A 21,815-nucleotide genomic window follows, 5' to 3' on the forward strand; every position below is an offset into this window, starting at 1 on the left:
ATTCCTACCAACGATGGGAAATGAACTGCGATTCTTGGTTAGATGTAATATCCAGTGGTAACCCTGGAGCTTGAAGATGTGATTAAAAATAGTTGGGCTGTCACCTCTGCAGTAGAGATTTTCCTGCAGGGCACAAAAAAAGACATCATTATGAGGAGGTCAACGATAACTATTGTGGCCAAGTGGCCTTGGGAATTGGAGTGATCAATAATAAAGTCCATAGAGAGAGATGACCAGAGTTGAGATAGAGTCATCAGTGAAACCAAAGTGACCAGGGTTTCTGCTCATGAGGTTTTTGTCAAAGCACATATGTTGCAGGAATTGATTTAAGACTTTATAGACTGATGTAGTTTTGACCACCAGAAATGACGAGAGACTAACTTCATCATTTTCCAGTGACTGAAATGGCCAGCCAGGGACGAGTAGTGACATAGCTGGAGTAGGGCTAGATGTGGTTGGCCATTGGGGACATAGATCCAATCTTTTAACAGGAGAACCCCGTTCTTGACTGTGACATTTGAGTTGGGAGCCGGGTGTGTAGTGGTCAACAACAGTAATACCACAAATGGATGGAGGCAGGAAAGACTTCACAAGAGACAATAAATCATTGTTCACCTATACATTGACAAAAGGCAGGCTTCAAGACTGTGGCAGGCTGTAGGGGTCTATTCCTTTTGTCCAGGTATTTGTCCTTGCGAGACAACACATCAGGCGTGCCATTCCAGGTACAAGGGTGATAGGTGAGGGTAAAACCAAACTGGGAGGAAAAAGGATCAGTTTGTTTGAAGATGATTGAGTACCAAATGGATGTATTGGTCATGGAGGGCTTGATTTTTCAAGAAGATGATGATGTCATCTAAATAAATCACTACAAACTGGTCCCGAACATCTCTAAAGAAGTCATTGACAAAGTGCTGGAATGTGGTTGGGGCATTGGAAAGGCTGACGAGCATGACAAGATATTCAGAATGGCCATCCAGGTGTGAAACACTGTCATTCACTCATCGCCTTCTTAAAATCAGACTAGATTGTAAGCACCACAAAGATCAAGCTTGATGAATGTTTTAGTGGAGCTGACCCTCTCCAATAGTTTTGCTGATCAAAGGCAAGGGTTAGCTATTCTTGATGATGATATTGTTCAGGGCTCAACAGTCTACACAGAGATGGAAGGAGCCATCCCTCTTTTTGACAAGCATATTCAGAGCCCTGGTGGAGGATGTAGACAGACAGGTAAAGTTTTTTGCCAGGTTCTCATGAAGGTATTTCTGTAGGGCCTGGAATTCTGGTTTGACAAGGGATAAATCCATTCAAATGGAATTTTGGCCCTGGGCTGCAGCTCACTGGGACAGACACAGGACTGATATGGGGGTAGGATGTCAGCATTTCTTTTGTCAAACACATTGGCAAAATCTCAATATTTTGCAGGGATTGGTAAATTGTTACCTTCTTGAATTTGCTGGAAACAGAAGACAGTGGCCTTCCCCACACTGTTTCTTGTTTCCTTGGTGCCTGACTTAGCTAAACATCATTGCTGGCAGTAGCCTGACTCACACTGTACCTCTTGAATCTTCCAGAAGATATTTGGATCAGGGACCAAGAGCCAGTGGATGCCAAGTATTATGTGGAAGTGGGGTGAGTTGATCAAGTTAAATTACAGGGTTTCTTGGTGGTTTTGGGTTTCAAACCAAAGGGCATAGATTCATGGGTAACAGGACCTGAGAACAGTATCAATCAATTCCACCAGGTCTGGGGTGAGCTTTCTTTGTACCAGAAGTTGGTTAGTCTTATCAAATCCAGTATTCATAAAATTACTGGAGACTTTACAATCCACAAGTGCAAATTGAGAGCAGTTCACCTCATGTGTAGACGGGACACAGAGACGGAGCAAGACTTGCAGGTGGGGATGACAACAGTCCACGGCTGTTAAAGTTGGCTTGTGGCACCCAATCTGGTGATTATGTCAAGCTGTGACCCTTCTAAAGGGGCTTTATGTGGTTGTTACCCTGATCTGCTGCAGGTCTGGATTTGAGGGAGCATTTGGTGGCAAGACAGCCTTGCCCACCACAGTATAGGTAAAGGCCGTTCTGTCGCTGATACTCCTTCTCCCAGTCCGTGAGGTATCTTTGCATCACGTTGTTCTTCCCAGGCTGTCACCCTGGGACTGGTTGTGGTAGTAGCTGGAATGGGACCAGACTAGATTGGGGTAGAACGTATACCTTTTTTTCCCGTTGGCGCTATTTGAACAGTTGGTTCTCAATCTGTATGCATAGTTCAGTGTCTGAGTTCAGCACCGTGGGGGCCTGAGGAGGGCGGTTTACCCAGGCCAACTCATTTTTATGTCATCTGTTAGACCCTGACGGAAATGATAGATCTGTGCCTCCTCATTTATTCCATGTCAGTGAGCAAACGTTGAATATAGGTGGCATATGCCAAGTTGGACCAACGGCCTTGTTTAAGAAACTGCAGGGCAGCGCTGGTGGTATGAGCACAGTTTGGACCATCGAATATGAGTGAGACGGCATGGAGGAACTTGTCAAAATTGCCAAGGACCTGGCTGGACTGCTCTAGGAGAGGAAAGGTGCAGTCTAGCACTTCACCAATCAATAAATTGATAACCAGCCCCACTTTGGCCTGATTAATGGGTTACATCTCAGTGCATATCAGGAAAAACAGATGGCATTGGTTGAGGAACCTGCAGAACTTCTGGTAGTTCCCATCCAACTTTCCTGGCAGCAGGACCTTCAGGCCTTGTTCTAAAGGTACTACATCTGGCCACACTGGGGGTATTGGGTTGTCGGGATCTGTGAGCAGAGACGGTGTTCTCCAGTTGGAGCTGGGCACGTTGGCTCTGGAGGCACTGAATTAACTCCGACATCTCAGTAGCAGACGTGACAGAGGTTTCCGTCTCAGTTGCTTGACCAAGCATGAAAAGGGCAATCTGCTGAAATGGTTAGAGTTGCCAGGTGAGGCAGAAGCAGATGAAAGCTGGAATAGGGTCTGGCTGGCATGGGAACAGGCATGGGCTGGAGCAGGAGTAAAGGTAGTCTGTTGAAACTACTGGCAGGGGGAATGTTCCTGGCCAGTTAGTGATGAGCAGACTGGAGAGACTGTTTCTCTTTGGAGCCTATATACCTGCCTTGGGATCACAAGAATGGAGCCTTACCTGTGGATTGGGTGAACCCTGCGGGTAATTGATGACTCATTGCATTTGAGCAGGCTCAGTCTCAAAGGTAATTCAGCGATGAGTCATTATGGCCACGAGACCCTGAGCCAACACAGAAGAATTGTCTTCTGTATGGACACTGAAGTCACTTAATACAAATCTGGAGAATGCACAAAACAAGCAATTTACAGCCCAATATTTACCTTGGCCAATTAAAATATACAGCAACATATTCCTATATTAGTACAGTGATCCAAAGCTGGATGCTTGCATAACAAAAGCATATAAAAGGACAAAGGGCTGGAGTGTGCTTGGGTAGAAGTAGTTGAAAGAAGCAATTTACCCAAGAAGTGGTTGTAATTTTCATTTGGACTCCTACTATTTGCCCTTATCACCTTTATGTTCTACATTGTTCTTCCCTGACCTTGGTATAGTGGCACTGTATGATGCATTCCCCATGTGGCCGGAGGCAGAAACCAGTCTCATTCTTTGAATTGGTCACTGTCGTGCGGCAAAGTGAGGTAAATGTATTTCTGTTTTTCACTTCAGTCTGTTTTGCAGGATGACTTGGAAATGCGGTGCTTTCATCTTGGATGTGATGCTTTTTTGAGAATATCATGCCCACAACAAGGTGTAGCAAAAGAGAAATTCAACTAATAGGCAAACCATAAAGAGTTCAGATTTGTTTCCAGGCACAGTGGTTTATTGGTTATTTTTCACTTGTTTCTGCATTACATTGTTTTGATGATCTTGGCAGGGATCTGTCACTCAATGTAGGTATAATTGAAACTTGGTTCCCCTGAGGAATCATTTGGTTGATTTGTTTACTGACATTGACAGATATCTGAATGGCTTTTAAAACACAATTTGTGCATCACTGAATATGCACCAAAAAGGAAAATAAGATTAATGTATTGGTAAAGTGAGGTTCTCTTTGGCAGTGTCATAAAGTCTCTACCTGAGCAAGTCATTGTAGGTTCAGAAATTGTATGAGAACCCTATGCAATCTACATCTTCACTTTGTTGTTGCTTTTTATTTTCAGGGCTTTGACTACAGATTCTCTAAAAGGTAGAATATAAAGAATTGTTTGTAGCCTCCAGAGCTGTTTGACCACCTTTTCCATTGTGTTTTGTCTTCAGCTCAAGCCAAATTGAGGCTGATATAATATAGATGTAATCAGTGAAATATCTCTTTGGGAGGGGTCTTCAGCATTATAGCGTTTAACAGTACCAAACACTATAGTAGTTACTATTGATTATTACAAAACATCTCCTTCCATAAATTCATGCTGCGCATTACAAACATGGGCCCTACTTCAGCAATGGTATTTAAATAGTTGCCTAGTTTTAAGCACATGAATAGTCTTTTTGAAGTCAATGGGTCTACCCACAACATCTGGGCAGGAAATGGTTTTCCTATCATTGAAAATTTTTAAGGTTTCAAAAATGTTCCCATTCTGCATTGGGGATGAAACTAAGACCTTCTGAAAGTTTAGGTGAAAAACCATAGAGCATGCCCAGAATAGCCCCATGGGCAGGGCACTCACCTGGAATTGAGTCCCTGTTCTGCCTGTTGAGGGCAAGGGACTTAAATCTGGGTCTCCCACATTCCAGGTGAGTGCCCTAACCATCAGGCTGTCTGAGGTGGGCTAGTCTCTTGTTCTCATTTTGACCAGAAATCCCATCCTAAACCTAAGAAAGCTTCCCAACAATACTTTTGTTGAAACTGACAAAAAAAGTTTTGGTTTAGAGAAATTTGCATTTTTCAATGAAAAACTATTTCATTGTGAAATTTGCAACCAGCTCTACTACTAATATTCTTAAGTACTTTGCTGAATTGGGGTTATGGACATAAACACAGATTTTGTGCTCTGACAAGCATAAAAACAAATGACAAGACACAGGACAGTGAGTGAATTATTAATGAAGAGAAGGAGGCATTTCTTGAAATGTTGATTCAAAGATGAATAGGATGCTATTTTTAATATCCCAAAAGGTATGGGCTCAGTTCTTCAAGAGATTGTCCACATAGATTCTGCTCTTGGTGCACATGAGCATAAGACTGGATTATTTTCAACAGCCATGTCTGTTGGGGGTTAAGCCTGTGCTCTCAGTGTCCTCTTGCTCCACATAGCAGTGCGCATAAAGAACAGGGCAGCCATAATCTTCACTCAGTTCTTTCTTCTCTCCCATGGCTGCAAGGTAGAGCTCTGTAGCTCTTAACCACATTCCACAGCAAGTGAAATGAGACTTCACATGTTGGATGTTGTGAGAGCATTATCCTTTTACTTGAATAGGACCAACCCATTCAGGTGTGCACCTGGACTCTTCTCTATATTTGCTGAAAGAGGTAAGGGACAGCCTGTGTCTTCTCAGATATGAAGTGGGTCTTGGACTGTGTCAGGAGTTGCTCTGGTTTGGCTAAGAAAGAGCCACCTGGACAGATTAGAATTCATTCCACCAGAGTTCAGGTGACTGGCCTCCAGTCTGCTTGGGTAGCATCCCCACAGCAGAGATATGTAGATCAGCAATGTGAAGTTTATCCAGACCTTTACTACTCATTATTATCCAGACCTTTACTACTCATTATTCTTTGGTAAAAGCTTTCAGAGCAGTTGCTAGTTCAGTTAGATATCCTACAGTCACTCTTGAAATGGGCCTCTGCTCACCAGCCTCCGAGCACTGGGTTAACAGCTTGTTAGTCACCAAGAGTAGAAAGTCTGTGGACAATCACTCGAAGAAGAAAGAGAACAATTATTTGCCTTGCAGTAACTGTGATTCTTCCAGATGGGTTGTCCACACAGATTCTGAATCCTGCCTTTCATCCCCACTGATCAGTGTCCTGCTCGTTGGGGATTCTTATTAGAAAAGGACCTGAGTGCAGGTTATGGCTGCCCTGCCCTTTATGCTCTCATCTATGGGAACTGAGAGGAAACTCAGTGCAGGCGTGGCTTCCACGGGCACTGCTGTGTTGCATGCATGGGGCATGTGTGCACCAAAAGTGAAATATGTGTGGAAAGTCACAGTTACTGCAAGGTAAGTAACCATTCTGTCCTGTGTTGGGTGAAGGTTCATAAAGACTATTTTATCAGAATGTGTTAGTACCTTCCTAATTATTATTCTTTGAAACACATTCTTATCATTCAGGCAGATGGAGTTTGCCACGATTTCACTGACTAGTGATTGTGAACATCACAAAGAGATGTGTTTTGAGAATTTTGCTGATTTTGTAAGTTGTTTGTCAGTTTGCACATACATAACTGAGATCCAAACTGAGGCTGACCTCAAATCAAAACTATAGCATAATATCATCTTGCCTTTGTTACTGTATCCCTCTTCAGTAGAGCTTACTGATTTTGGTACCACAATGATATTAGAGTTACATTATTTATATTGCCTTTTTTATCCATGGATTGTAACATGCTTTATAACAGTGGCTAAGCAGCACTATCCTCAGTTTTACTGCTGGCAAAATTGAGGCCGAGGTAGGTTATGGATTTGTCCAGAATCACACAGTAAGCCATTGGTAAAGTCAGTGATAGAAACCATGTCATCTTATTCCCAGTTGCGTGCTCTAATTGCCAAATTAAATAGCATATATCTTGATGATACTTATTTAACTGATCTTTCTATTGCCTTGTAGTGCCAAGAACAAGAATTTTGGCCACTGGTGGAGCATCATATAATAAAGAAATCTTACAGGTAAGTGTAGATCGCTGAGTTTGTTAAGAAAATTACATTGCACTGGATATTAACAGCTTTGGCAGAGGTTTATATTGGTGTACTGAGTTTGCCGCCTCTATAGCTGCACATAAGATTGAGAGTATTTGAGATTTTAAGAGCTATTTTTCAAATTTTGAGATATTGCGTGGAGTGTGTTAACAAAATTATAATAATTTCTCCCCGTGTTTTACAGGTTAATCCAATGCTAATTTCAAATTGAGTTCTCTGAAGAGTATTTACAATTGACTAGTTTTGTGAAAGTATCTTAAATGCTGATAACCTCCAAGTCTCATAACTTAAGTCACATCATTTCAGCAACCAAACCAAAGAGTTGTTGGTAAGAGTGCATTTAAGGTGAGATTTTTAAAAATGTTCAGCGTTGGACCATTAATTTCAATGAGAGCAGAGTTAGACTGAACACCTTTGAAAATCTCAGCCATAATGTCTATGGGAGTGCTGGAGGCTGAAGTCCTCTATTCACCCACAGGACACTTACAGCATAGGCAGTATCAGTACAATCTACTGCATACTGCCTCACCAATGCACCTCAGTCCCATTGTGAAGGGACCACCTCTAGGTGATGAGAAAGTAGTTTAGTCTCCCTGGCCCATTTAGTCATCAACCTCTCTCCTGAGATTGATAATTAGTGCTAGTTGTGGTGGTGTATTTGTGACAAGGACAGTTGTCCAGTAGGAACTGGACTGATCTTGCTCATTTATTTCACACCTACCACAGAACAGCTTTGAGACTACAAAGGTCTTTGACAAAATGACTCACCAGCCTATGTGCCGCTTTGTGGCTTGGTGTGGCAGCGTTAGGGTTTTCCTCGCTATCGTCTCAGTGACACACCATTGGGGGTCTGCTGGGTGCCACCTTTGTCTTGTGACTCAACTCTCTGGCCAGGCCATGGTTTAGTCTCACCACTTTCGAGGTAAGTGAGAGTCCTGTCCAAATATAGTCTGGTGGCCTTGTGCCAGGGCTTCAGCCTCACTGTAGGCCCACTAGACCTTATGACCCTTGTCTGGGGCTTTCACCAGTCCTTTCACTGGTGGCCTATAGGACAACCAAGTCCATTCTTCTATCCTGGGTTTCAGCCTAGGGCTCCTGCAGCAGGCTATTAAGATCTGCTTCTTCAGACTTCCTGCTTCTTCCCTGGGCTTCTATCTACTGCAGTCTGCCTCTAGGCCTTCTTCCCCAACCCCTTTCAGGCCTCAGAGGAAAGATAACAAAGGAAAAGCACAACACAGAAATAGTCCAAACTTGTCTCTGGCCTCCCTCTTTTCAGTGTCCTCAGAGCTACTGCACAGTGTTGTCAGGAAGCCTCTGCCAGCTTCATCCTCCCTTCCTGGGAGCCAATGAAGAGAGGTCTGTCCACTTCCCAGAGCTGGGACCTTCTGAACTGGGCTCCTGCAAGATTAGCATGCCTCCCAGGGGTGGCGAGGCAAGGCTGCCTGAGCCCAAAGTTGTATAGGCAGTTTTGCCTGGTGTGGGGTTTGCACACCCCATCACAGTCTTGGTCATTATGGAATTGATCCAGATTTGAGCTCATGACTTAGAAGTGAAAGGCTCCATATTTCCCGAGTCATCCAGAATCCCTTTTCTCAGTTTTGTATGACAATAGGGTTTAAAGTAGATTGGGACAAGAGAAAAAAATTGACACATGTTGCTTGTTGCTGTTATTTCTCTTTGTCTGTTGTATCTGCTCTGGTTATTCTAGTCAATAACTTGACATAAGGAAGATTAAAAACTATGGGCCAGATTGATTCGTGCTCGTGTAATTCCACTAAGGCAACACCAGGGTTGAACTTGGGCCAGTACATTTAGTGGGAGCGAAACCTTAGTTTCTAAAGCTATATATACACCCTAGAGCCATTTGTAGAGCCTCCTCACTGTTATATCTAGGCAAGGAGCTAGATGTTTTTCACAATACATTTGTACACAGTGAAACAAACTTAGAGGGAAATAAAGTTATAGAACTTGCAGTTTAAGTATAATAAAACTGCTATTAAAACTTGTTAGAAGTGTCTTAAAATAATATGATCAATATAGTGCCATTCCTTTAATTTAATCACTGGTTAATTGGATCCTTTAAAATTTAATCAAAACCTCAGGAAACAATGTGTTTTCAAGTTATTGTTATTGCTTTTGGATAATTCATTCTGGGGCTATAGAAAGCTGTCACTTAATAACCTGTATTCACAATCCCTCATTTTATACATACCAAAGGTAACACTCAAGAATATCTGTTAAGAACATAAGAATGACCATACTGGGTCAGACAAGGTGTTCATTTATCCCAGTATCCTGTCTTCTGGCAATGGCCAATGCCAGATGCTTCAAAGAGAATGAACAGAACCAGGCAATCATCAAGTGAGCCATCCCTTGTCGTCCAATCCCACCATCTGGAAGTTAGAGGCCTAGGGACAGAGCATGGGATTGCATCCTTGACCATCTTGGCTAATAGCCATTGATAGACCTATCTTCCATGAATTTATCTAATTCTTTTTTGAATTCAGTTACAGTTTTGGGCTTCACAACATCCCCTGGCAATGAGTTCCACATAGGGTGACCAGACAGCAAGTGTGAAAAATCAGGACGGGTGAGGGTAATAGACACCTATATAAGAAAAAGCCCCAAATATCGACCCCAGATAGGGACATCTGGTCACCTTCCACGGGTTGACTGTTTGTTTTAAGCCTGCTGCCTATTAATTTCATTGGGTGACCCCTGGTTCTTGTGTTATGTGAAGGAATAAATAATATTTCCTTATTCACTTTCTGCACACCATTCATGGTTTTATACACCTCTATCATATCCCCCCTTTGTTGTCTCTTTTACAAACTGAACAGTCCCAGTTTTATAATCTCTCTTCATATGGAAGCTGTTCCATATGACTAATCATTTCTGTGGCCCTTTTCTGTAACTTTTTTTGCAACAGTGTTACTCTGTTGACTCATATTTAGCTTGTGATCCATTATGACCCTCAGATCACTTTCCACGGTACTCCTTCCTAGGCAGTCATTTCCCATTATTTATGTGTGCAACTGATTGTTCCTTCTTAAGTGGAGTACTTTGCATTTGCCCTTACTGAGGGAACCCATTCGTTATGCCCTTCCAGCATGACTGTGAACCACAGATAACTACTCTCTGGGAACGGTTTTCTACCCAGTTATGCACCCACCTTATAGTAGCTCCATCTAGGTTGCATTTCCCTAGTTTATGAGAAGGTCATGTGAGACAGTATCAAAAGCGTTACTATAGTCAAGATTCACCATGTCTGCTGCTGCTTCCCCCCATCCACACGGCTTGTTACCCTGTCAAAGAAAGCTATCAGGTTGGTTTGACATGATTTGTTCTTGACAAATCCATGCTAACGGTTACTTATCGCTTTGTTATCTTCTAGATGTTTGCAAATTGATTGCTTAATTATTTGTTCCATTATCTTTCCGGGTACAGAAGTTAAGCTGACTGGTCTGTAATTCCCTGGGTTGTCCTTATTTCCCTTTTTATAGATTGTCACTATATTTGCCCTTTTCCAGTCTTCTGGAATCTCTCCTGTCTTCCATGACTTTGCAAAGATAATCGTGAATGGCTCCGATATCTCCTCAGTCAGCTCCTTGAGTATTCTAGGATGCATTTGATCAGACTCTGGTGATTTGAAGACATCTAACTTGTCTAAGTAATTTTTAACTTGTTCTTTCCCTATTTTAGCCTCTGATCCTACTTCATTTTCACTGGCATTCACTATGTTAGATATCCAATCACCACCAACCTTCTTGGTGAAAACTGAAATAAAGAAGTCATTAAGCACCTCAGCCATTTCTACATTTTCTGTTATTGTTTTTCCCTCCTCACTGAGTAACAGGCCTACCTTGTCCTTGGTCTTCCTCTTGCTTCTAATGTATTTGTAGAATTTTTTCTTGTTACCCTTTATATCTCTAGCTAGTTTGATCTGGGGCAAAAATCTGTCTGGGGATTGGTCCTGCTTTGAGCAGGGGATTGCACTAGATGATCTCCTGAGGTCCCTTCCAACTCTGATATTCTATGATTCTATGATCTTGCTTTGTGCCTTGACCTTTCTAATTTTGTCCCTACATACTTGTGTTATTTGTTTATATTCATCCTTTGTAATTTGACCTAGTTTCCACTTTTTGTAGGACTCTTTTTTGATTTTTAGATCATTGAAGATCTCCTGGTTAAGCCAGGGTGGTCTCTTTCCATACTTCCTATCTTTCCTACACAGTGGGATAGTTTACTCTTCTGCCCTTAATAATGTCTCTTTGAAAAACTGCCAACTGTCTTCAATTGTTTTTCCCCTTAGATTTGCTAGCTCTTCGCAGTCTGCTTTGGACTTAAACTATCTTGAGTAATTCAGTATCGTCTGCAAAATTTGCCTTCTCACTGTCTATCCCTTTTTTGCAGAACATTTATGAATATGTTGAACAGCAGTGGTCCCAGTACAGATCCCTGGGGGACACAGTTATTTACCTTTCTCCATTCTGAAAATAGACCATTTATTCCTACCCATTGTTTCCTGTCTTTTAACCTGTTACTGATCCATGAGAGGCCCTTCTGTCTTATCCTATGACTGCTTACTTGGCATAAGAGCCATTGGTGAGAGACCTTGTCAAAGGCTTTCTTAAAGTCCCAAATACACTATATCCACTAGATTACTCTTGTCCACATGTTTTGACCCCCTCAAAGAATTCTAATAGATTGGTGGGGCATGATTTCCCTTTATAGAAGCTGTATTGACTCTTCCCTGACAAATCATGTTCATCTATGTGTCTAATAATTCTGGTCATTACTATAGTTTCAACCAATTTGCCTGGTACTGAAATTAGACTTACTAGCCTGTAGTTGCCAAGATCATCTCTGGAACCTTTTTTAAAAATTGGTGTCACATTCGCTGTCCTCCAGTCATCTGGTACAGAAGCTGATTTAAGTGATAGGTTACACACCACAGTTAGTAGTTCTGAAATTTCATATTTGAGTTCCATCAGAACTCTTGGGTGAATACCATCTGGTGACTTAGGCCTGCCTAATTATATTTTGACACTTGATTTGCCAGAGTTTATGCTCCTTTCTATTTTCTTGTTTTAAAATATAGTCCTTAATGTCTATACTAGGGAGTTTTTTCTTTTACATCTTTAACTCTTGATGAATGACTGCATGAAACATGTGGTGAAATGTTTGTTCTTTATTTTTGACATTGAAAAGTTCTATCTGTTACTTTTGAAGTCACTCACGAGGAAGAAATCACACATTCTAAATGGTTTGTTATATACATGAATTTATGAATAAGCTTAAATTCGATCACCAAGCCATGGAAAGGACGTCTTGATCAATTTTCCATTTGTCCCCTAAAATAGAGTTTCATGTGATGCTTGATATAGATGGATCCTTAGAAATGCTTACTTTACAATGCTACTTGAAGGGACCACAGCACTGGCTTGGTTTAGATTAAAAGTAAAACAAGTTTATTAACAACAGGAGATAGGATTTTAAGTGAGTTCAAGTAAGGGATAGAGTTAGATATGGGTAGAAGCAAATAAACGTGAAAAACACTTTCTAGTGGCTAAGGCTTAAAACAACAAGGTACAGCATTTATTCAAGGTAGTTTCCTTACCAATCTACTTTCCAGCAAGATGGCTGACCACTATTCAGGTCAGGATCTTCCACAAAGTCCAAAGTGCTTGGTTCCTTTATCTTGTTAGGTGGAAGATAACTTGGGGGGTTTTGCCCCTCTCTTTTATAGTGCAATGAACCTTTACAATGGATTCTTCTGAAGGTTGTCCTAAAGCAAAGTTCAGTCAAGCTGTGAGTAGGGTTACCATTCGTCCGGATTCCCCCGGACATGTCCGTCTTTTTAAGCTAAAAATAGCATCCGGGGGGAATTTGTAAATGTCCGGACTTCCCCCACATGCAGAGCCTGTGTGGCTAACAGTGCAGCTGGCCGGATGGTGCCACTTACATGGGGCTCCGACACTCAGCCAGAGAGCTCCTCCTCCTCCCCCCTGCAGCAGAAATCACTCCCTCCCTGCATCGCAGATCAGCTCCGGCAGTCTGGAGCTCCTCCCCCACTGCTGCCCAGCGTGCCGGACGAGCGGCTCATGCAGTTCCTGAGCAAGTTCACCGAGACATTAGGCGAAGAAAGGCCAACAACAAGGGGGTCAGGGGGTCGGAGAAGGGGCAGGGAGGTTTTGGAGGGGGCAATCAAGAGATGGGGGGGTCGGGAGTTCGGGGGGGGCTTTCTGGGGGTGTGGATAAGGTTTTGGGCAGTCAGGGTACAGGTAGGGGGTAGGGTCCTGGGGGGCATTTGGGGGGGGGTCTTAGGAGGGGGCAGTTAGGGGACAAGAAACAGGGAGGCTTAGGTAGGGGGTGGGGTTCTGGAGGGCAGTTAGGAGTAGGGGTCCCAGGAGGGGGCAGTCAGGGGACAAGCAGCGGGGGGGGTGTTTGGGACTTCTGGAGGGGGGCCTGTCAGGGGGCAGGAGTGGGGAGAGGGATTGGAGCAGTCAGGGACAGGGAGCAGAGGGGTTTAGATGGGTCGGGAGTTTTGGGGGGGGCTGTCAAGGGGTGGAGAGTGGTTGGATGGGGCGTGGGAGTCCCAGGGGTCTGTCTGGGGGTGTGAATAAAGGTTGGGGCAGTCAGGGTACAGGTAGGGGGTAGAGTCCTAGGGGGCCAGTTAGGATGGGGGGAGGGTCTCAGGAGGGGGCAGTCAGGGGACAAGAGGCAGGGAGGCTTAGGTAGGGGGTGGAGTCCTGGGGGGCAGCTAGGGGCAGGGGTCCCAGGAGGGGGCAGTCAGGGGACAAGGAGCGGGGGGAGGGTTAGGGGTTCTGAGGGGGGGAGTGGGAGGGGCAGGGGCGGGGCTAGGGCAGGATGGGGCGGGGCTAGGGCAGGACAGGGGCGGGGCTCCTCCTGTCCTCTTTTTTGCTTGCTGGATTATGGTAACCCTAGCTGTGAGGAAGGCTACGTAGAGTCTTTTGAGGAAGGAAGCTTCATGCTGGTTTCCTCTGCTGGTGTTTGCTAAAATGCCAATTAATCTGTTTTCTGCAATGTCCTCCCTGTGCCATGATGCTGAGTGCTTATCTCCTCCCCTTGTTGCCTTGATGGTTCTGTTTATCTTTTATGTAAATTGCATTTCCATTGTCTCTTAATGCACCTTGGAAGTACCTTCAAGGTGGCAGAACCACATTACTTTGTTTAGAGTGGGGTAATTTCAGCCCTGCTCAGCAGACACACTTTAAGAACATAATTCACAATATGTTTGTAATTTTGAATTTGTCGTCTGTGCATACACCCCGCAATAATATTAATGATTAGTATGTTATTAGATTACTATTGATGTCTTACATTATACCTTTTTAAATACAGGTTATAACATTAGTGAGTTGGTGTACACTGAATTTGTCTGGCCAGTTGAAACTCACTACGAGATACCATTTAGCCCCCTGTCCTCTTGCACTGGGATACTGTTAGGGTCACACGACTCCTATACCACCCTCCCTGTAGACCCCAGAACAAGGGCTATGTTGGGGGGAGAGAGGAGGAGTAGCTGGAATGCTCTGGGCCTCCATGCTGCTCTAACCTTGGTCATGTCTGAGCAGAGAATTGGGGAGTTGCAGTCGACTCCCTCACTTCTCCCCTCTTTCCTTCTACTTTGCTGAGCATAAACTTGGTGAAGCAGAGAATCTGGCCCCCCATTTCTTGGTTCAGGAGTGAACATATCTGCCCCTTACAAATCTTGGGGGATGATTCTGAGAACGTGCTGGAGATATAATGACCACATACCGAACCCTTGTAAGTGACAACATTGTAAGAAATGTATCTTTATTTCCTGGCCCCAGTCACCTGACCTGAGTCAGGTTTGCCAAAGGTTAGTGCTGTGTCACATGAAAAGGGTCAGTACACATTGACCCCTGAGGTAACTGTTATAAAGCCTGCACAAACATTTGGCTATCGTGTGCAGGAACCATTTGCTTGCCTCAGCAATTATAAGGAATTACTTATTGCCCTGTGTTTCACAGTCATATGTAACGGATGCTTTTATACTCCCCAGGTCCTGTCTGATGTGTTTAGCGCACCAGTGTATACTATTGACACCGCCAACTCTGCTTGTTTAGGATGTGCTTCCAGAGCAATTCATGGTAAGGCTGTAAAGAAAAGTCCTCTGAGCAACCCGAACATTTAATTTTCATGCACCCAATACCCATGGTTAAAGTTTCTGAAAAAAAGTGAGGGGTATATAAAGCATAGGACCAGATCCATAGCCCACTGAAGTCAAAGGGAGTATTTCCACTGACATCAGTGGGGTTTGGATCATGCCCAGTAAGAATAAAAGTGAATTTTTAGGATTTCACTCACTCTCACTTCTTGCAGCAGAATTTAGGTTTGGGCTCCCAGTGGCAGATCGTCTGCCTAGAGGGGAATGTAGGATACAGCAGCACAAACTGCAGCAACCTCCTCTCAGACAGAAGTGGGACCTGGACAGATGGCAGGTACATCCCTGGAAATGGATGAGGTTTGCTGGGAAGGATGTGCAGCCTTGATGCACTGATCCTCCACCAACAGATACCCAGTTGTTAATTAAAGCTCCCCTCTCCTGACTGAACCCACAAAGGAAGGGGGAAGGAGTTAGAGAAAACCAGCCTAGTAATAAATACTGCCAAAACGGGTGACATTAAAATAAATCTTCTGTGTAAAACTTGGCATTTTTAAATGACAAACCATCTATCAGCATATACAAGCTGTGCTGTGCTCCACGTTCAAGCTGTGTACGCTTCATGTTGTGAATGCATAAATCTCTTGTTCGGTCATTTCATTTACTGCAGTACATCACCAGTTGTAATGCAACAGCCAAAGTCCCAGAAGTAAAGGTGTCAATTAATTTGTGTATTGATGTAAAAACTTGTATGTTAATGACAGGTTCTCAGAGGGTTAATGATGTTGAATCCCAGGAAGGTCTTTCTTCTTCAGGTATTTTGGAATACTTTAATAGCATTGTTTACTGTTAAACATGTTCAAGGCTGTGGGCCAAGTCCTTAAAGTCCTTACTCAGGCAAAATTCCCATAGGCCTCAATTAGACATTTTAGCAATGGACAGCCTATGTCCAGGTTCATGCAGGGTCATAACATTGAAACAGAAGCATGGTGAAGACAGTGCAGATCATCACAAAAGCATCCAGATTTCATTTTCAGAAGCAAATTCTGCCTTCAGCTACTGTTACGCCCACATTGACTGCACTCACAGGTCTGAAGACAAAGCAGAAACTCTGTGCAGCAGAGAACCAGAATCAGTAATTTTAACGCACAAAATATGCCTCCACCACTTTGTTTCCAAAGAATATGCAATGGTGCCATCAGCAAAGCATTTAGGAGAGTGGAAATAGCAGCACCACACTATCAGTAGGAGTGAAGCATGCTGAGAACATTTTTACACTTTAGGGACCAAATCCCCACATCCTTCCTCTGTTTTACTCAGACTGTGTCCTATACTTCAAAATCATCCTGAACTTTTCCAGTACATGCTGGATTCTCTGCCCTTGAATACAGCTTGAGGTGCACAGCTTCCATTAAGATTTATTTCAGAGTAGCAGCCGTGTTAGTCTGTATCCGCAAAAAGAAGAACAGGAGTACTTGTGGCACCTTAGAGACTAACAAATTTATTAGAGCATAAGCCCAAGAAGTGGGCTGTAGTCCACAAAAGCTTATGCTCTAATAAATTTGTTAGTCTCTAAGGTGCCACAAGTACTCCTGTTCTTATTAAGATTTATGCAGCTATTTCATATGGCCAGAAGATGGGGATTCCCTCTGTCAGTAGACTTTCTAATATAAATGAAATATTGATGACAAGGGCTCCTTAACAACATTATAATTTATATCTACAAATACAGTATTCCATGGTTAGTCTAGGTTGTTTGGCAGGAATAACAAAGAATATCTGAATGCTGTAGCTTACTCTGCAAGGGAGAATGCTGTGGTAATGGGATTCCCTCTGACTGTTCAGCTGCCTCGTGTATCATCATAGTTTAATGAGTATTTGTAGTACACATTTTCTTGATACTGTTTTCACATCTCATCCCTATCTTTCTAGCTGTGCTTTTTCTTGTGGTTACACTTTGTCCCTGGATCCCTTCCTTCTGCATATTTTCACTGCTGCTTACTTTATTAATGGTGTCCATAAATGATTACTGATATTGTTGAAACTGCATCTCTGCTGCTATCCCACCATAAGGTACAAATTGAATGACTGACCAAAAACTCAATCTCAGAGTCTTCACATTCCACATCAGTGCATTGGAATGTAAGACCTTTGCCATTTATCCTTCACTTTTGAATGCTGACCCAGCGAGGGAGGATCAATATAATGTATTAATTTGCCAGTGTGTCGAGGCACATCCCTCAACTTGCTTTTGAGAATTGATCCGTATTTTGATTCTCTCTGCAGGTCTTGTGGCAGAAACAAGTGTGTCCTTGGTAGATGCAGTTAAATTAGCACCAGAGCCTAGATTAGTTGTTACACCAACTGCTGGGGCAGACCAGGTGAGTAGCTTTGGAATTTCATCATTTTCAATTTTATTTCATTGGTTGTTTTTTTTTTTTTTCCCCAGTAAAATGGATGTACTTGTAACTTGCGAGACACTAGGATTGATTTGGGGAGATCTGTGTTTTTGTAATGATACAATATCTGAGTGATCACTATATTCAGACCCATAAAAGAGTAAATTTCCCCAATCAGATACATGCAGAGAGGAAAAACTGTCATCTTTCAAGGACAGAAAGTGTTATAACTTGGGTTTAATGCCAGTGCTGGTCATTCGGGTTCTGACTGGTAATATTGACAAAATAGTCTTTACTTCCAGCAAAGTGCTACTTGGAAAAATGTAAATGAAGTTATGTTCTCTGTTTGGAAAACATCAGAAAAATCCGTGCCTGCCTGATTTTTAATATTGATCAGCAATCATTTATGAAAGGCGCACACATCTTCACTGATAACTTCCAGTCTGAACAGCCAAATGGTCCTAATTAGAAATAATGCTTACTAGAACCAGTTTTCACTACACACACATTCTCTAAAGTTTTACAATTCCCTCAAAACAGGAAACTTGTGTTTTGTGGAGCCACATGGCTAAGCAACCAGTTAGGCAACAGAGCCACATAGTTCATGTAAACCAAGGAAAGAATTTGTCTTGGGACTTCCAATTTCCCATTAAAGGCAATTTGTTCCCATCTGGAGTTCCATAAGACTGTAGCTCTATTACAGCTTTTTACATATAACTTAATATCATGTAATAAATGAACAGTATAATGCAGCAAGAATCCTGTACAATAGTAACTTAGTTGTAGCTGTCTAGGATCTAAATACCTTCTACCTCCACTAACTTCAACTATGTACAGATTTCTGCTGCATTAATTTAGTCTGTTGGCATGTTGCATAATAAGTTGGATACACCATGTCACTGGGCCTCAGTGGGTCACAACTTAGAATGCCATATTCAGGACAAGCTGTTGGGAAATAGGGCAGACTCACACCAAACTGGTGGTTATTCTATCATTAGATTATACCAAGCCAGTAACAAAAGTAAACTTCTGTCTCACCACACTGGCTAAAAAGAAGTCAGAAATGCAGTCTCCTTAGGCATTCCAGCCCTTATCTCACCTCCCAGACACTGGACTCTATGAGGAGTGGTTATTGAAAACCAATTTCATCACACATAAGGTCCTTCTAATCTCAAGAGATCAGCCACTTAGCGAGGTCAATATATAGCTCAAATCTTGCCCAATAATCATCATGCTGCTGCCAGTCCTCTAGTAACTAAAATCTAAAGGTTTATTAATAAAAAAAGAAGAGAGTTAAACTGGTGAATAGATCATATACATACAATAGTGGCAATATTCTTATATCTGGTTTGTAGCAGTGATATTACAGACTGCTGGCTTGTAAAGTCTCTCTGGTAACTTCCAAAGTATTGGAAGGTCCTCAGTCCATAGTTCAGTATGCTCCTTTTTGTTGTAAATGCACAGTCCAGAGAATCAGAGCAGGAAAGAGGCAAAATGGGTCTTTTATACCCTTGGCCAGGGGCCTGGAAATTTTCTATTTCAAACAAAGCTCATAGCCTAGTTTGTGGAAAATTACTGGCACAAGATGGAGTACAAGTACACATGAGCATATCTCATGTCCTTACATGGCTTGTTGACTCACAGGTGTTAACTGAGGCTGAGGCATCTGTAGGAAGAAATATCTTGGTGGAATGAGTTTTTTCTGTGCCCCATTGTGAGAGTTAAGTGTCTTTAATGGGCCATCAACACAAAGCTGTCTGACTTCATTTTAGATTTTACCTGGTGGGTTTTACCCAGGAATACAGCATATCTGTATGATGTCAGTACATAGTCAATATTTATAACTTCAGATAAAAAAGGATACATACATATAATTGGATAATCATACTTAGCAAATCATAACTTTTCCATTGACACCTTACATGACATACTTTGTACAAGATTTGTTGCAGTGGCAATATCAAGGATATGAATGGTCATACTTCAGTCATACAGCATCACACACCATAACTGCAGACATCAAGGCTTTAAAGCTTTTATTTAAACTCTTAGAAACTACCAAAATTACTAGCTTCCAGCTAAAAGGGTATTGGAGCACCAGACATCAGCAACAGTAATAATGGAAATGATTATGCTACATAGCAGCATAGTATATACCAGCATATTATTTAATTATTAACAGAACTGGAAAATCTTATTTATCAAACAAGTCCCGATCAGAAATATTAAGCCAGTCAATTTAAAATCAGATGATCTGATCTCATTTGCTCAACTTTGTGATACCTGTTTCAAAAGATATATGATGATAAAGAGCTGTGTTCTGTTTTTTGTAATCAGAGCTGCCAGGAGATATGGGAGGGGTGGATAAACACTCCTCTGCAGTAGCAGTCCACAGTGACATCTGACTCAGCCACAATGTCTCCGGAAGGAGTGAGGGACATGATACCAGTGGGAGATGCGACACCCTTTAAAAGTGTATAATATGTGCTCCCTGTGCAAAGTTTGTCTCTGCTGGCTTCTGTGGAATGGTGAACCACAGGTTCACTTCTTTTGGGCTGTCTAGTGCTCTTCTACTTGCCACTTGCAAAGCTTGCAAGAGAAAGTGGCAGGGGTAGGCACCGCCTAGCTCAAAGTGTCAATAGTGAATTCTTTTGTCTCTTTTACATTTGACTGGCATACAATGTCCTGACAACTAAAAGAATAATTGTCTCTGTCTCAATACTTCTCTCCTCCTTTCTCACTTTGTTAGATCTGGCTATCATTGCACATCTTTTTATTGGTCTTAAATGATATCAAGGCAGTGAATTATTGCTCCAGTTGATACTGAGTTATTAAAGAGATGGTAGCAGCTAAACAACAAACTGAGGAATGACCATTTCTGCACCCCCATTTAGCATGCCAGCTGCATCCCATTAAAAGCAGTTTCTTTCAATTATAAATTCCACTCCAATTTTTTTATCTCCTGTTCTATAATTTTACAGTTGATAGTGGATTCCTTGGCTAGTTTCATGGCTGTGAAACTGCAGAAAGCCAGAGGGCCTGTCAGTAATACAGTGGGTTAGCATGAACAGTGCAGTGAAAATTCATAACGTGATGCGTCAGTTTGGTTCTGTTTTTTACAGGGCTGCATCTCCCTGTTCATCCAATTTCATTCTGTTGGGTTTACTGGCTTTCACTGACAGGACAGGTCTTTTTATAAACTTCAAAGTCATTCTGAGGTGAAGCTCTGTCTTGCTGAGCAGCTCTTGTAGAGCAGCTTTGCTAACCAACGTGAGTTGCCCATTTCGTTTTTGGACGGCTAGAGCCAGATCTTGGCAGTGTAGGGAAGCTGGTCAAAGCTCAGGAATCTAGTCTGGTTTCCTTCTTTTGCCAGTATAAGTTGGAAGCAACAAGGGCCAGATCACTGGAGGGAGAAAAACCTGCTTCTGACTGCGGCAAACCATTACATACCATTGCTGTATTTGAATCCTGAATGTGAAGGTCTATAAGCACAATAAAATTTCAAGAATCAAAAGTACAATTTTTATCCGAATGTGTTTATTATTGTAGGGTCAGATGGGGACCATTACAAGTCCTTGCACACACTTGAGCAGAAGGGCTGTGTGGTGCTAGCACTGCCAGCTGTCCCAAAGAGGGGGAGGGGCAGGGAGGAGCATGGGCCCTCAACTTGCCTGTCCCTCAGCAATGGCTTGCAGCCATACTGGGAGCAATAGCTGTGCCCCCCTTCACATTGGGGAACATGATGCCTTTCCTTGTTCCTGTTGGGGCAAGGAACTGGGATTGTGCAAGAAGGGCACAATAGAGCTCCGGATACTGAAGTTTCCCAAGTTGCAGCCTGATAGAACCACTAGGCATGACAGAAATAACTGGGAGACCTTATAACAATATGTATATGCTAACTGACAGTAAGAATCCATTATTACAGCCTTAAAATGCAGTTCAATTTTAGAAGTCTATTAAAAATGGAGATGGTTGGCTTATTGGCTAATTAAGCAAAAAGGCATGAGAAATAATATGATTATCTGGAGATAATCACCTCTCTCGTGTTTTTACAAGGCATGTACCTATGCAACGGTATAAGATTTGGTTTAATGCTGTTATGTAGGATTTTGTGTAGGGAAGGTGCAGGGCAGTCCACTTCATTTAAGTGCATGGGTTTTAATTACATCATCTATTTAATTCATAAATTTTGCATTGATGTAGTCAGCATTGGCTTATATAATACATGATAGGTGTGTAACAAGGGGGCTGTTTGTGTTGTTGACTTTATTAACGTTCGTAGTATTCTATTACAGTAGTAACTAGGGACTGGGTCAGGGCTACACTGTATAAACAATTGATAAGATGACAATTCCTGCCCTAGAGAGTT

At 42.4% G+C, this 21,815-nt stretch overlaps 1 protein-coding gene across 5 annotated transcripts in view; it reads left to right on the top strand.

Annotated features, from left to right (window-relative positions):
- Nucleotides 1-21,815, top strand: part of XYLB (xylulokinase) — a 149,647-nt gene that overhangs the window by 119,137 nt on the left and 8,695 nt on the right. For 4 of the 5 annotated variants that reach the window (XM_054021204.1, XM_054021206.1, XM_054021209.1 and 1 more), the window contains 4 exons: nucleotides 6,807-6,865; nucleotides 14,946-15,033; nucleotides 15,812-15,862; nucleotides 17,334-17,428. In XM_054021204.1, coding sequence (XP_053877179.1) covers nucleotides 6,807-6,865; nucleotides 14,946-15,033; nucleotides 15,812-15,862; nucleotides 17,334-17,428 — 293 coding nt within the window. The remainder of the gene's footprint in view (nucleotides 1-6,806; nucleotides 6,866-14,945; nucleotides 15,034-15,811; nucleotides 15,863-17,333; nucleotides 17,429-21,815) is intronic. The other variant, XM_054021207.1, reaches the window with a different exon arrangement.

Source organism: Malaclemys terrapin, chromosome 2 (assembly GCF_027887155.1).
Source record: "Malaclemys terrapin pileata isolate rMalTer1 chromosome 2, rMalTer1.hap1, whole genome shotgun sequence".
In the NCBI taxonomy this organism is placed as follows: domain Eukaryota; kingdom Metazoa; phylum Chordata; order Testudines; family Emydidae; genus Malaclemys; species Malaclemys terrapin.